Consider the following 13838-nt stretch of genomic DNA (forward strand, 5'->3'; position numbering starts at 1 on the left):
CCAGGGACTGGGACAATCTAATGTGTAACTTATAAGATATGGTCAGTGCCTGAATAAACCAGAACCAGACTGATGGCAATTGAGTAACGAAAGCGCTTAGAATGCAGCAGAAACCGAGCATGCACCACTGCGTGCCTTAGGACTGGAAAGCTGAGAAAAGAGCCTTGCTGAAACTGGAGGGATGGCTCAGTGGTTAACAGCACTGACTGCTCTTCCAGAGGGCCTGGGTTCAATTCCCAGCATCCATAGGGTGGCTAACGGCTGTCTGTTTTCAGCCTTAGGGGATCCAATGTCCTCCTCTAGCCTCTGCAGCTACTGCACACATATGCAGGTAAAACACCTATACACATGAAAATAAAGTTAAAAGAAAAAGAAAGTAGCCTTGATACCATACAGCATGGGTAAAATATCTAGAAGATAAACTTTAATTAAAAACTACTTTTTAATAATGAGAAACCAGCTACTAAATGAGTCTCATTTCAAAAGATAAAGTTGGACAAGGTGGCTTATGTCTATGATTGTAACACTCCACAAACTGAGACATGAGGGTTTTACGGACTTCTAGGCCAACCTGAGCTACACAGTGAGTTCCAGGCCAGCCTGAACTACATAGTGAGTTCCAGGCCAGCCTGAGCTACAAACTATCTCAAGAAAGACTTTACATATATGTTTGCCTTGAGCGTGCTATTGGAAGCTCCTTAGCCTAACTGACTGAATAATCACTCTGTGGGCTAGGTGCTGGGACAGGACGTGGGATGAGTAGGTTCCGTGAAGGTCACATGCTCAAGCTCCAGCAGGTGAGACTTGGGAACACATTATTGTGAGGGTTGCACCACAGGGTACCCGTGATTCCAGACACAAAGTTCTGACTATGAGGTGAAGGGCTCAGAGAGCAAGGAGAATGCCATTGTGGTCATAATTCACAGGTGTCAATGCTACAGGAGCACTTGACTGGGAAGGTGGAGGGACCTAGCATTGTCTTCCCTGAGCTTGAGAACAGCGTCCTCACAAGCCCAGAGAAGACGACTGGGGGCTGTTGAGGGTGTGCGGGTGACAACTTTAAAGTCAACCACAGTCACTTTAGTCTAAAGGATGTGTGCTCGCATTCCATGATACACTTTTCATTGAATAAACACAAAGAGGTGTGTACTAGATCCTTAGAACCCTGACATATGGAGAACCCTATACACACACACACACACACACGAGAGAGAGAGAGAGAGAGAGAGAGAGAGAGAGAGAGAGAGAAAGACTATACACTATGTAAGAAATTCTGAACCTAAGAGACAAGAGCTTGTTTTTGCATGAACCATAGTAAAGATTCAAGGCAGTTGGTGGAGTGAGTATCTGGAGGGTCAGCTTCTGCTAGAGACATTGCTGCGCCTTCTAGAGCTCACGCACTGGAAGATGTGAGTGGGGAAATCACAATAAGTTGTGTCAGAAGCTATACTTGATGTATGTCCTGGGGCAGAGGAGTATGCAGTGTAGCCCTACAGCTTCAAGAGCATCCAGTAATGTGTGCTCCTCACTAGCCACTCAGTGTTGAAGAAATGGTAGGTGATGCTACCGCAACCCCGAGATCCTTTAGTAAGAAGGCCCCAGAGCTGGGGAGATGGCATAGTGGGTAATGCGCTTGCCTTGTAAGCAGAACTGAGTCCGATTTCCTAGAGCCTGCATGGAAAGTGCCAATCATGATGATGAATGCTGTACTCTCATTTCCAGGGGAGCAGAGACCAGAGGCATCCCCAAGACATTTACACACCACATGCACACACACGAATACACATATATGCTCACACACACTCACAGAATCAAACATGCACACACACTCACATGCACGCACACACACTCCAGACTCACATGTGCACACACACTAACAGACACACATGCGCACACACACTCACTCACACAATGCACACACACTCACAGACTCATACATGCACACACACACACACACACACACACACTCAGAAGCCTCAGGCAAAGCCAGAAAATGATAGCAAAAGCAACAAAGTTTTGAAATACCAAGACAGTAAGAGGTAGCAGAGAACGCAAGTGAAACTTGTCAGGACTTATCTAAACTACTATGTCTTTCCAGCCCTGTTCCTTAACCCACTAGGAGTCACAGTGTTCCTAGTACTGGGAAGGATTGAACGTGCTTAACTCTCCTTCAAAGCACCCTCCACCCCCGGAGCCGCTCAACCTGCAAACCATAGGAAAGAATGAGTGGCTGGAGCAGGAGGCAGAAACAGAACAAACGCTAGGTGACATAATGGATGCTCGAGATGAATCTGACTTAGATTTTAAAACATCTAAACTTTGGAGAAAAGTAAATGGTATTTGGGTCCAAAAATTCTAGCATCTCCAAGGAAAAGTTTAAATGTGTGAGTTATTGAGACTTCCCTGAACATACTATCTTGCTCTTCTCTTCTCAGTTTGTAGTTTTGCCTGGCCGCCTAGTAGGTAAAGGTATGTATTGTAAAGGTACAGGCTTCACTATAGCAACGATAGAGGGGTGTAAAGCAAAGAAAGTGACAGAAAAACTAAAAAGAAAAAGAAGAGCGAGCAATATGTCAGGATAAACTCATCCATTCGCTTGACAGACAAGTTCCCAGCACTCCCTGGTGGGGAATACCAGCTAGGAGACAGGCGCCAGGGGCCTGAAACTGCAGTCACCCCTTCATAAGCACAAACAAGGTCAGAAGGCTGGAGGAATGCCGCAACTCTCGCCAGCGACGGTAACAATCACCAACAGGTTCAGAAAAAAGGCGAAACTTTCCCAAGAGCGGAGGAAAGAATGGCTCTAACATGGCTTGAGGCACGGGAATCTGTGCAGATCCAATGACGCCAGCCCATTAACCGCAGTAACCACACACTGCTACGGCGAGAAACCGATCAAGACAATTACAGCACTTACTCATTATCAGTTTAATTAAGCCAATGCATGATCCTCACTGTGTGTACACATGTGTGTATCTCTGTGTGTGTGCACACATATGTATGCACACATGGAAGCCCGAGGTTGACGTCAGGTGTCTCCCTCACTATGATGACGGAGGCGAAAGCACCTCTCACTGAAGCCGGACCTCACAGATTAGACTAGACTAGCTGGCCAGAGAATCCTAAGATCTTCCTGTGTCTGTCTCCCCAACACTAGGATCATAGGCAAGAGCCACCACACCTGGCTTTTGGAGTTTCTAAGAATTGAGCTCCGGTCTTCATGTTTATGTAGTATCCATACAGCATTATCCATCAGCATTAAAATCAGATATGAAACAGAAAAGAAACTTGGCCAGACAGTGGGTTGAGCAAACGCTTGAGGATGCAGATGGGCTGGTCAGGTGGTGAGTGGGAAGAAAAGGGAAGCAGGCCACGGCTGCACTGGCTCCTTAGAAAGCCTACCCTGCCGTGAGTAACCGGGACCAAGTGATGGTTGGGCTGAGGGTTACCATAAGACTGAGGGCAATTCTAGCTTTACTGAACCAAGTGCGTGGAAGCCTGATGTGTTGAAAAGCTATTTCCAACGATGCTTAGCTGTATCGAGATCATAACCCTCAATTTCATTGTGGGACTGAGACAAAGGCTCTTGACCTTTGCTTCTGAAAATGCATGCACCAGGTGCATGATGACCTCCTGCTGGCAGAGATGGGACCGTCCATGCTGCTATTGTTTTGAATTACTTGGGTGACCCTTACTCTGCCTGCCAAGTGACAGGATGAGTCTAATGACTGACTTAGAAGTGGCCTGTTGCTATCTCCTCATGCTGCCAAGGAGGCAAGTTAGGCACTTGGAGCTCAAGACTGGTCGCAATACAAAAATCTTGTTTTTTTACTGAGATGTCTGTTTTTCCTTCTTGACACTCGAGTTTGCATTTCTGAAGGTCTCATTCTCAGTGCTCCGGGCTCCTACTACAGCCCCTCCCTCAGCATCTTCTCTCTTACTTGATCCCAGACGTGGCTTCCTAGTGCACCACATCAAGCTAGAGGGCAGTGCTAGAGACCGGCTTAATTACCTTTAAATTGATTTCAGCTCGTTTCCTGAATCCGGCATTTCCAGCTGAAATCACCTCTGGGACTTTCTGCTCCTCTCAGAATGAGCGCTGAGCCTCCTACCACTTCCGGGCATTGCTTACAAGATTACAGTTCCCTTCTTGCCCTGCTCACTCTGCTTCCTCACTGTGCCCCGTCCAGTCACTTCTGGCTCTGGAACATTCCCCCGACCTGGGGGTCTGCACCTGGTGTTTCCCCAGCTCTTTTGCATTTCTGGATCCTTCCTGTCCTTGGAGTTTCTCAGCTCGGGGTGGGGGGGGGTATGGTTTTACAGAGGCCTTTGGGGGTTTTCCTTGCAGGACTGTGCACCGGACCTTGGACCTTAAACGCGACAAGCACGGACTCAGCCACAGACTGGACTCCTTACCCCCGGCTACTTTTTACTTTGACTCCGGGTCTCACTAAGTTGTCCACTCTAGACTTAAACTCACCCTGTTACCTAAGCAGGTCTTGAACTAGAGATCCTCCTGCCTCAGCCTCCCAAACAGCTGGGTTTACAGTCAGCTAGAGAGGCCCAGATACTCATGTCACCTCTCTGTTCCTTATCGTAACCTTTACTTTCCTCCGATTCAATATCATAACTGGTTTTCCTTGTAAGAGCTTCCTTAAGCCCTGCTCCACTGTATCTGGAGCATACGGCAGACTCCCTAACACAGTAGGTATTCAGTGAATATGGCTTGGAAGAAGCTAAATGAATCAATGAATGAGGCCACGATTCTGGCTACATAAGTTTTTCCTCAGTCAGTGCCCTTTAAAACCAAACCATAGCAACAGTAATAAAACTATGTAACAATAGAAAATTGAAAAATGACCAACTGAATGAAATATTAAAGTCATACTTAGCCAAGATGATTAGAAGGTTCTAAGGTGGTCTAGGTGACCAATTTGCTGATAGAATTGTTGCCTTGTTTTATTCTTTTACTTGCTACTCCTGGTTTGTTTGGGGTTTGTTTTGTTTTGATTTGATTTTTTTTTTTTATAGAATCAACTTGATAAGTTACCACCATGATGTTCTGATGATCTGCTCTTTGGGCCAGAGTCCTTCCAGAAACAGAATAAAAAAAAAAAAAAAAAAAAACACCAACAAAAAGAACCAAGAGATGCAGAGATGCTTGTATAAAAAATAAAATCAGTGGATACATCAGATATAGAATATAGACAAATAATTTAATGTGTCTCTCTAAGTACAGCAAACCTCAGAAGGCATGGAAGCCAGTGGTAGACAACACAGTCAGAAGAGTGAAAAGACAGTGGGCTGGACAGATGGCTCTGAGGAGAAAGTGCTCCCTGAGCAAGTGGGGGTTCAGTGTTCAGACCCCAGAAGCAGGCAAAAGCCAGGCAGGTGTGCGTGCCCTCTGTAATCCCAGCGCACTGGAAGCAGAATTGGGGGCCCCTAGGTTAACTAGATAAGCTGACTAATTGGACTGCCCCAGCTTTAATGAGAGACTCTGCCTCCATAAACAAAAAGGATAGCGTGACTGAGGAAGACACTGATGTCAGCTGCAGGCCGACACACCCATGCGCATCCACACACATGCAAACGTGCAGTCACACACACGAGCAGAGCCAAAAGGCAGACTCGGAGGAGGTCTGCATGATACTGAAGCATCCAGAAGCTTACTGCTGTTAGTAGTTAATAGGTGCTGGGTTACTAATAGCCCAAACTATTAATAAGAAAAAGACAGCCCAGTACAGCTACAGGCAAAGGGTCTGGAGAGCAGCAACAGGTTGCTATAACAATCAGGTCGACACAAATCCAGCTTAACTCTTACGTATCAAATCCAGGGGAAACTCTGTTCGGAAAAATGGGAGTACTAACAGCCACTCTGTTCTTTATCTATGAGTGTTTGTATGATCAAGGAACCAATGCTTTATGTACTTTTCTGCAAATTTCATAATTGCTATCTATTAAAATATCTATAAAATATTCACTGAATCCAGACTTGAGATTGTGAGCCGGGGAAAATGCCTATGTTACATTGTTACATTTTGATTATAAAATAAACACAGTATAATCTCATTATTTTTTAAATGTTAGTGTGTGTGTCCAAAGTTGGCTCCCCATATTTCACCCTTTTAAAACATCTAGAACTAGCAAACAAAAATGAAAAAGCATTGCCTACCCACAAGACCTCTGTGAAATGTTTCCCAGGGAATTTTAATTTTCCTCATGGTTTCTCTCTCTTCTTCAATGTTGGTAATTAACATGAGAATTATTTAGTTACTCTCACAAGGTAAATAACCTAAGGTCAAATAGGGTGTCTAATGTGTATCAGGGAACCAGGTAATCCCTGCCCTCTTCTCAAGTGTGCTGAGTGGGAGGAGCAAGGGGAAGAAAGGGTGAATGTGGAGTCCCTCAGTGGTGGCCCTGAGGGCCCCAGGACAAGAGTCAGACGGCCAGTCCCCAGTCCCACAGACGGAGACTTTGGCCCACTCCTGACAACTCAGCCTGAATTTTTCACTCCATTTCCTATTATGAACTAATTATGAATTCTTAGTCTTCTAAGAGAAGTTAACCGTTGCCCAAGTCAAGGAGGCTATTGAAAATATCTCTGGAAAGATAAGCCACGTGGTGACTCGGATCCCAGGAAGAGCCCTGGAAGAAGATCGAAGGGACTTTCCGTTGCCCACGAGTGCTCTCAACAGAAGACGGACACCCAGAATTTTCAGGGTTTCCCTGAAGACAGCTGGGCCACCAAGTTACTATGAAACCATCCCTGCCGTCTTCCTCAATGCCCCAGACTTCCAGGAATGCAGAAGTAAAGCCACACATGCTCAAAATGCTTATCCTTAACAGGCCGCACTCTTTCTGCAAACATAATGAAGAATCCTGGGGCCACAGCAGGAGGGAGTCAATCTCCTCTTCCAGAAGAATGGGCTCTGAGGGCTGAGGACAAAGGCAGCGACGATGGCAAGCCCTCCCTAACCTTTTCTTTCCTAAAGTTTTCAACAAGTATAGGGCTCCAATGTCCTGCTTACCCAGTCTGCCGGTCTCTCGGTGGGCTACACCTCTTGGAAATGTGCCAAGGGTAATAGGATTTTCTTTATAAAGTCCACCATTTAAACCATGTGTCTTCAAAAATTAGGATACTGAAGACGATGTTCCAGAATCGCTGGCCTCAAGAGTTACTAATGACTATCCCGCAGAAATTTTTAACTGAAATCATGAAGACATATTTCAAAGAAAGAAAGAGGGATAAAAAAGACAATTTTTGAAAGAGAAGAGATGAAATCAGCCATCTGAGAGGAAAGGAAGTTGGACACCTGTGCCTACAAAGCAGTCTCGCCTCATCAAGGAGAAAGAGTTCAGAACCAGGGAGCCTGGGACCAGGCTCAAAACAGAACAGGGGTTCTGCTGTAGACAGGTCAAGATAAGACATCGGAGGGGAAGTCCAAGTGGCGGCAGAAGCAAGTGAACACAGATGGGCTGCTTCATACTGAGTAGAACACTGTATTCTGCTTGTTTAAGTGTCTGGGGCTGGGGCAGTGGTTCCTAGGTTAAAAGTGCTCATTGCTTTTCTAGGGGACCAGAGTATGGATCCTGTATTCCCTTCAGAGAGTTCACAATCACCTGTTACTCCAGCTCCAAGGGATAAGCAACCCCTCTCTGGTCCCCATGGGCACTTACATGCACAGCATACACACAGACACACACAGACACACACAAACACACAAATGAAAATAAATGTTAAAAGTAGCTACTTCTGGGAATGAAGTTACTTTTCTCTGTGGTGGACACACGGGCCCTCTGAAGAGTCATTTCTCTCCTCAGAAGTGACATTCAGAACTTCAACTCTAAAGGCCCAGCTGAAGAAGGCTCGCTTTAGTGCTTAGGGCCAAATTGGTTTTCTTTGGCAACTGTTTTTACTCACAAATGTTAACCACAAGAAGACACCTGGTTGTCAGCTTTTTTTTTTCCCACTAAGTTTTAAAAACAGTCTGAATTTAGGTTTCATGTCACTGACAGGGGAGCCAGGAGCAGGGAGACTGGCTTCTAACTGCGCATCCCTGACTCTCAGCTCCAGAGTGTCTTCCAAGTCTTCCCTTTGTTAGCAGACTTCGGTGTTGGGATATGTATATATATATACACATATCTCCTTGATAGAGGAGAATGGGAAAGCCTTGATCCTGGAGGAAAAGCACACAAAAGGTGCTTTTCTTTTTAAACAGATCCTGGCTGCAAGACCTAGTTCAGGAAGGTTGGATGAGAAAGGTGTGCCGGGCGAAAGTTCAGGCGGGCAGGTGTTTAACATCTCTTGGGATTGAAAGAGAAAGACAAGCGAAAATCTTAGCAGAATTCAGACTCTACCAGGAAAGCCTATCCAACTGTCTTGGTTACGTGCTGTTGGCTTAGAATGTCGTGGATGCTGTGAGCGGCGCCTGACTTGGCAGAGCTCACAGCCCACTTAGAGAGAGCTGCATTCTTCGTCCCTTGTACACACAATGCCCGAGTTTGCACCCTGATACCCACAGGCGATTTTTCCACCTCTTGTACCACCCCACTTCCGTTCTCAGTTTACAGCAACCATCTTGTCTCCCCACCCGTATTGGACAGCCAGACACCTGCCTGTGGTGTATATTCACATCTGCAAGCCTTCAAAAACGGTTTCCACGAACATTTAGTCTGTGTCCTTCAGCAATGTACATAGCTTCTGAGGACACAGAATATGTCAAAAACCATTCAAGCCCTGAATGCAATGTGTTGGGGAAAACAACATCGAACAAAAATAAAACCGAAGGCTATGCTTCACACCCAACATGAGCACAGACATTCTCCAGGCCAGACAGAGGCGTGAGCCCATAAATCCACAGGCATTTGGTCCTTGGTTTCAAGGACAGTGCATTTAGGGAGAAGACAGAGAAGTGGGTACACTTCTACTCATGTGACATATTAAAAATAAACTCCTTGCTGGGTGGTGGTGGTGCACGTCTTTAATCCCAGCACTCAGGAGGCAGAGGCAGGTGGATCTCTGTGAGTTCAAGGCCAGCCTCGTCTACAAGAACTAGTTCCGGGACAGGCTCCAAAGCTACAGAGAAACCTTGTCTCAAATAAAATAAAATAAACTCCTTTACTTTCAGAGAGGAGTTTACAGATTGTATGACACTGGCCATTTTGATGTGACATTCACAACTTGTTACAGTTGTCAAAGCTGCACCATTTTTTCAGGGATGCATATGTATTTGTGTACAAGCACCCGTGTGCACACGTGCTGTGCATGTGGGGACAACCTAGTGAGCCATCTTCAGGAACAAGGAGGCTGGCTGGCCAGTGAACTTTGGAGGTCCTCCTGTCGCCTGCCCTTCCAGCGTTAGGATTACAGGCGCCAAGTACTTTTACCTGGGTGTTGAGGCTCCAACCCTGTCCTTGAGAACCCACCAATGTTGTTTTATAATTCAAAATTGGTCTCTCAAAGGTCTGGGAAATCTATGCCACCCTTGCAGAAAGTTCTCCACTCAGGCGATCATCCCAGACTAAATAGACTCCCTTCTGATTCGGTTTTCCTTGCTGACCTGGAGAGCACCCTGCTGGGAAGGCAGGAGCCGCTCCTGGCTGCCTTAGAAAACTTTAACATCCCACCACTATTTGCTTAAGAGCAGCAAGCAGGAGCCAAAGGCCACTTTGTCCTCACCTCAACTGAGCTGCTGTAGAAGTTTAAGCACATAGGAGGGGCCACTTGGCAGAGCCATCTGGCTTGACTGAACGATTTTTCATAGCGCTGAGGAAACCAGGGTTGACCACACCGTAACCCTCCCACCTAAGAAAAGGCCTGTTTGTTCCGGAATGTAAAACCTGGCCTTATTTAACTAAGTGCAAGCAGTTAGCGTGGGCCTGCCCAAGGTAGTAAGAACAGTCCGGTAAAGCCAACCAGGATCCTTCAGCCAACCAGGATCTTTCAGAATACTGTCTCCAGAAAAAGCCTCACCAGGACTTTAACCTGAAAACATCTGATCTCTCTCCGGGTCCTTTACCTGGGGAAATGGTCAGGTTGCAGGACCAACCCTTTCCCCACCTTCGGAACTTTCCAGGGCTCTGGGGAACAAGAAGGAGTTGGAAAGCGGACCCACTGCGCACCCATCTCCCGACCCTCGGGATAGCATCCCCCAGTTGGAAGTCTGGAGGTATCCAAAACCTCTTACCCTCGCAGCCAGCGCTCTCATTGCAGCCCCGGGGCCGCGCGGATGCGTGAGCCCTGGTCCCTACGCGTGGCCCTGTTCTCCCGCCAAGCCCCCGCGTCCCCACCGGCTGCCGCTGCCTTCCTCCAGAGCTGGGCGACCCGGGAGCTGCTCTGCCAGTGTCGCGAAGAGCTTTAACTAAGCGACCGCGAGCCGGAGGCAGGAGGCAGAACGGGGAGCAGGTGTGGGCGCAGGGACACCGCAGCTGGGGCAGTCCCGGAAGGAGATGACGCTGGAACCCAGGAGGTCACAAGACGTGGCGCCCCGGGGGAGTACAGACCTGTGGTGGGTGTCCCAGTCCGGGTCCAGGGCGCGGTTCCAAGCAGGCAGGTCCAGCGTCTCCTCGCCTCCAGGCATGGCGCGAGCGCCACCGACGTGCGAAGCCTCCATCCCCCACGATCCCCACAGTTCTGACACCCGGCTCCGCCTGTGGGTGTCTGCGGGAGGCAGGCGGAGGAGGCGCCCTTTATAAAGGGAAGTCGCCCAGGGAGCCTGCTGAGAGGCCTCCCGTTGTCCACCCCGCCCCGGTCGCCCCGCCCGCCCTCCGCCACCCCGCTGCCCTCATCCATTCCCTGACCTCTCCAAGATAGTGTCTGACCCCTTTCACATTTGCTGCATTTCTTTTGAGCGCGCTATGTGGCCCGGACTCGCCTCAAACTCAGACCGATCCTCCTACCTCGGCCTCCTAAGTACTGGGATTACAAACACGTGCCACCCACGCCTGGCTTCTCCGTTTCTTTGGCCAGTTCTATTCTGCCGTGTTAAGTGCCCATACTGTGTTCTACGGGATGAATACATTGCAGTTCCTCCGCCTAGGAGTCAACAAGTTCGTGGGGACGGGTTTCTTCATTACAGAGTCTTTATTCTGATAATTTCCTGACAGGCAGTGGAATGACAGAGGTGTTGGACAAGCACGTGGAAAACAAGACACGAGGTGGACCTTCTTCAGCCAGAGTCTGCACGACCCCTGCAAAGCCAGAGCAGCAGACCCCAGCGGTACCCTGCCCTTCCCCCTTGCTGTCTGAAACCTGGAGCTTTGAGATGACGACTCTCCTCCATTCGTGAACCACACTACAGTGCTCCACCTGAAGCTGGCAGGACGTTTTGGACAGAACAAGCCCAGAACTTCAACAGGAGCCCGCTCCGTTTCCAGGCTATGCGCATCAGTACGTGTTCAGAAGGTCCCCAGGGTTAGCCAGGGCAAAGGGCAGTTTGCAGAGGATTCTGTAGAAACAGTTGTACAGAAAGACGGGTGTCGAAGCATTATTGACCCTTTCTGCAGGGGCAGGGTTGTTGTTGTTGTTGTTGTTGGGTTTTTTTTTTTTTGGTTTGTTTTTGTTTTTAATTTTGAGATGGCCTCATGTAACTAACCCGAGCTAGCCTCCAACTTGCTACAAAGCTAAAGAAGACCTTGAACTTGTTCCTCCTGCATCCACCTCACATTTGAAGCTGGCGTTAAGGCTTATTCCAGCCTCATTCTGCCCCCCCCACCCCCGAATCTACCCTCTGTTAAAAGTCACTTCCCAAGGACGATCAGGTCAAAATATCACACACACACACACACACACACACACACACACACACACACACACACACACAGCTTTTCTTCTTCCGGAATTCCTCTTAGCAGGAATGCCCACTGGGTACAGCGAGCCTGGAGAGTCTGCCTGAGAAGTCACAGTGCCCACCATACCGCCATGTTCAGGATGCTGTGCCCTACCCGCAGCAGAAATGACAAGATGGAGCCAGCAAGAGAGTTGAGGAAGTAAAGGTGCTGGATAGCCGGTCCTGAGGCTGACTCCAGGACCACATGGTGGATGGACAGAGACAGTAACCTGTAGGGGGAGGGGGAAGGTCAGAGAAGTTTTTACTTCTCCAGAGTCACCCACAGAGCAACCAGCAGGTCCAGTCTTTCTACTTAGGTCTTTGATTCCCTAAAACGTTTGCTCTTGCTCCATCCAAGCACTGGCAGGCACATCATTAAAACAGTTGCTGGTGATCAGTAGCTTTCCTCATCCGGATGAGTTTCTCCAAACAGATTCCCATCCCACCTACGACAATCTAGAAACTGTTTCGCAGGTGGAGAAAACATGCATTTTCCTAAATAGTTATAAAAGATACATTTATCTAGACATGTCTTCCCAGCCATTTCCAGGAGACAGGACCTCACACCTGACTTCCTAGCATCTAGTTCTTGCTACCCTCTCTTCCAAGGTCTTCCCTGAGCAGTTGGTTCAGGAGTATCCAATGCAAAACAGTCAGCCCTGAAATCATATGTGCAAACGCCATGCTTATATCAACCAGACACAGGGAGAGATACAATAATCAAAATGAGGTCATCCATTTCAGAAGGAGTGAGGTGTGATATGGGAGGGGTCAGAGGAGAAGCAAAAAAAGACAGAAGTGATGCTATAAGGTGTTCTGATCTGTTGAACCATCTCTCCCATCCTGCAAATTCCCACAGAGCGCTGCAAAGGAGGAGTTTTCCAAAGGAGGGTACTGGGTCTCAGTCCTCATTGAAGCATGACTCCAGCCTGCCTCACTGGGAACAAGCAGTGCTCTGCACCCTCAACTGGAAGACTCTACCCATGCAGACAGCGCACCTGCTGCCCTTAAAGTAGCAAGGGCCCCAAAGCAACTTAACCTAGACATAGGAAGGAGCTGTGGAAGAGGAGAAAGACAGGAAACAGAATCAGATGGCTGGAGTGGATGGCTACCAGGTACACTGAGAGACATGAATTACCATTTCCAGGCAGCCAGGGGAGCCACTCTCCATGGTTAGTTTACCAAGATCTCTTATTTACAGTGAAGAGCCTAGCTCGCCTCTCGTTGGGCAGCCACGGGTATTGCGTTGTGCTGTGCCAGTCATTCCAATCTCAGGTTTCTGCTCTGCATACCACACCTCCAAGTTTGTATCATAACTCAGTTCTGTCGTGACCAGATATCTTTGTTCAACCCTGCACTATGTATCAGATGACATTGCAGGTTTACCAATCACAGTCATGAGTTTCTCCAGTGGGTTTCCTTCTCAGAACAGTTTTATAAAGTCACAGATGGAAGGAATTCTTTTAAAGTCCTCTAGGAAGTGTCAGCCAGGGTAATGGTAGACCTGAAACAATTTTATAAAACAGTAATCCAAAGCAATATCCACTGGGAAGTCAATATGCGGACGGAGCACAATAAAACAATAGGGAAATTGCCTTCTGTTTATGTGGTTTCACATCCTTCTGATTTTCGTTGATGGGCAAGTAAGTAGGCTTTGAACTTTCTAGACATTAGTCTTTTGCTGGTTTGAAACACTGTAAATATATTATTTTGTCTTTAATCTCTGAACTAGGTCCTCCTTGGCCTAGGTCTCTCCGTTTGACCTTGGAAAATCAGCACGATATCTATCTATATGACCCAAGCGTCTCTGATGTCAGTATCTATCCTTATGATATGAGCATTTATGATGTTGGGAAGGAAGTCTACTCAAGAGCCACAGGTATTCTGCTTTCTCTGTAGGAGCTCGATTTTATCTGCCATATCAAATTCTCTGTGCTTCAACTTCACCTATGGTGGGAGGTAAGGACGGCTCAGCTGACTGCAAGAAACAATCAGCTCAGCAAAAACAGC

At 47.6% G+C, this 13838-nt stretch overlaps 1 protein-coding gene across 2 annotated transcripts in view; it reads right to left on the reverse strand.

Annotated features, from left to right (window-relative positions):
• The window catches only part of Mcoln2 (mucolipin TRP cation channel 2), a 40954-nt gene extending 30333 nt beyond the window's left edge, over positions 1 to 10621 (reverse strand). The window contains exon 1 of one of the 2 annotated variants that reach the window (XM_041652495.1): positions 10504 to 10621. In XM_041652495.1, the coding sequence (XP_041508429.1) occupies positions 10504 to 10613 (110 nt within the window). In that variant the 5' untranslated portion in view covers positions 10614 to 10621. Of the gene's footprint in view, positions 1 to 10187; positions 10397 to 10503 lie in introns of those variants that run through there. The other variant, XM_041652503.1, reaches the window with a different exon arrangement.
• Positions 10622 to 13838: the final 3217 nt, after the last annotated feature.

Source organism: Microtus oregoni, unplaced genomic scaffold (genome assembly GCF_018167655.1).
Source record: "Microtus oregoni isolate MIOR12 unplaced genomic scaffold, Mior012 000000F_ref0000247, whole genome shotgun sequence".
Classification (NCBI taxonomy): Eukaryota; Metazoa; Chordata; class Mammalia; order Rodentia; family Cricetidae; genus Microtus; species Microtus oregoni.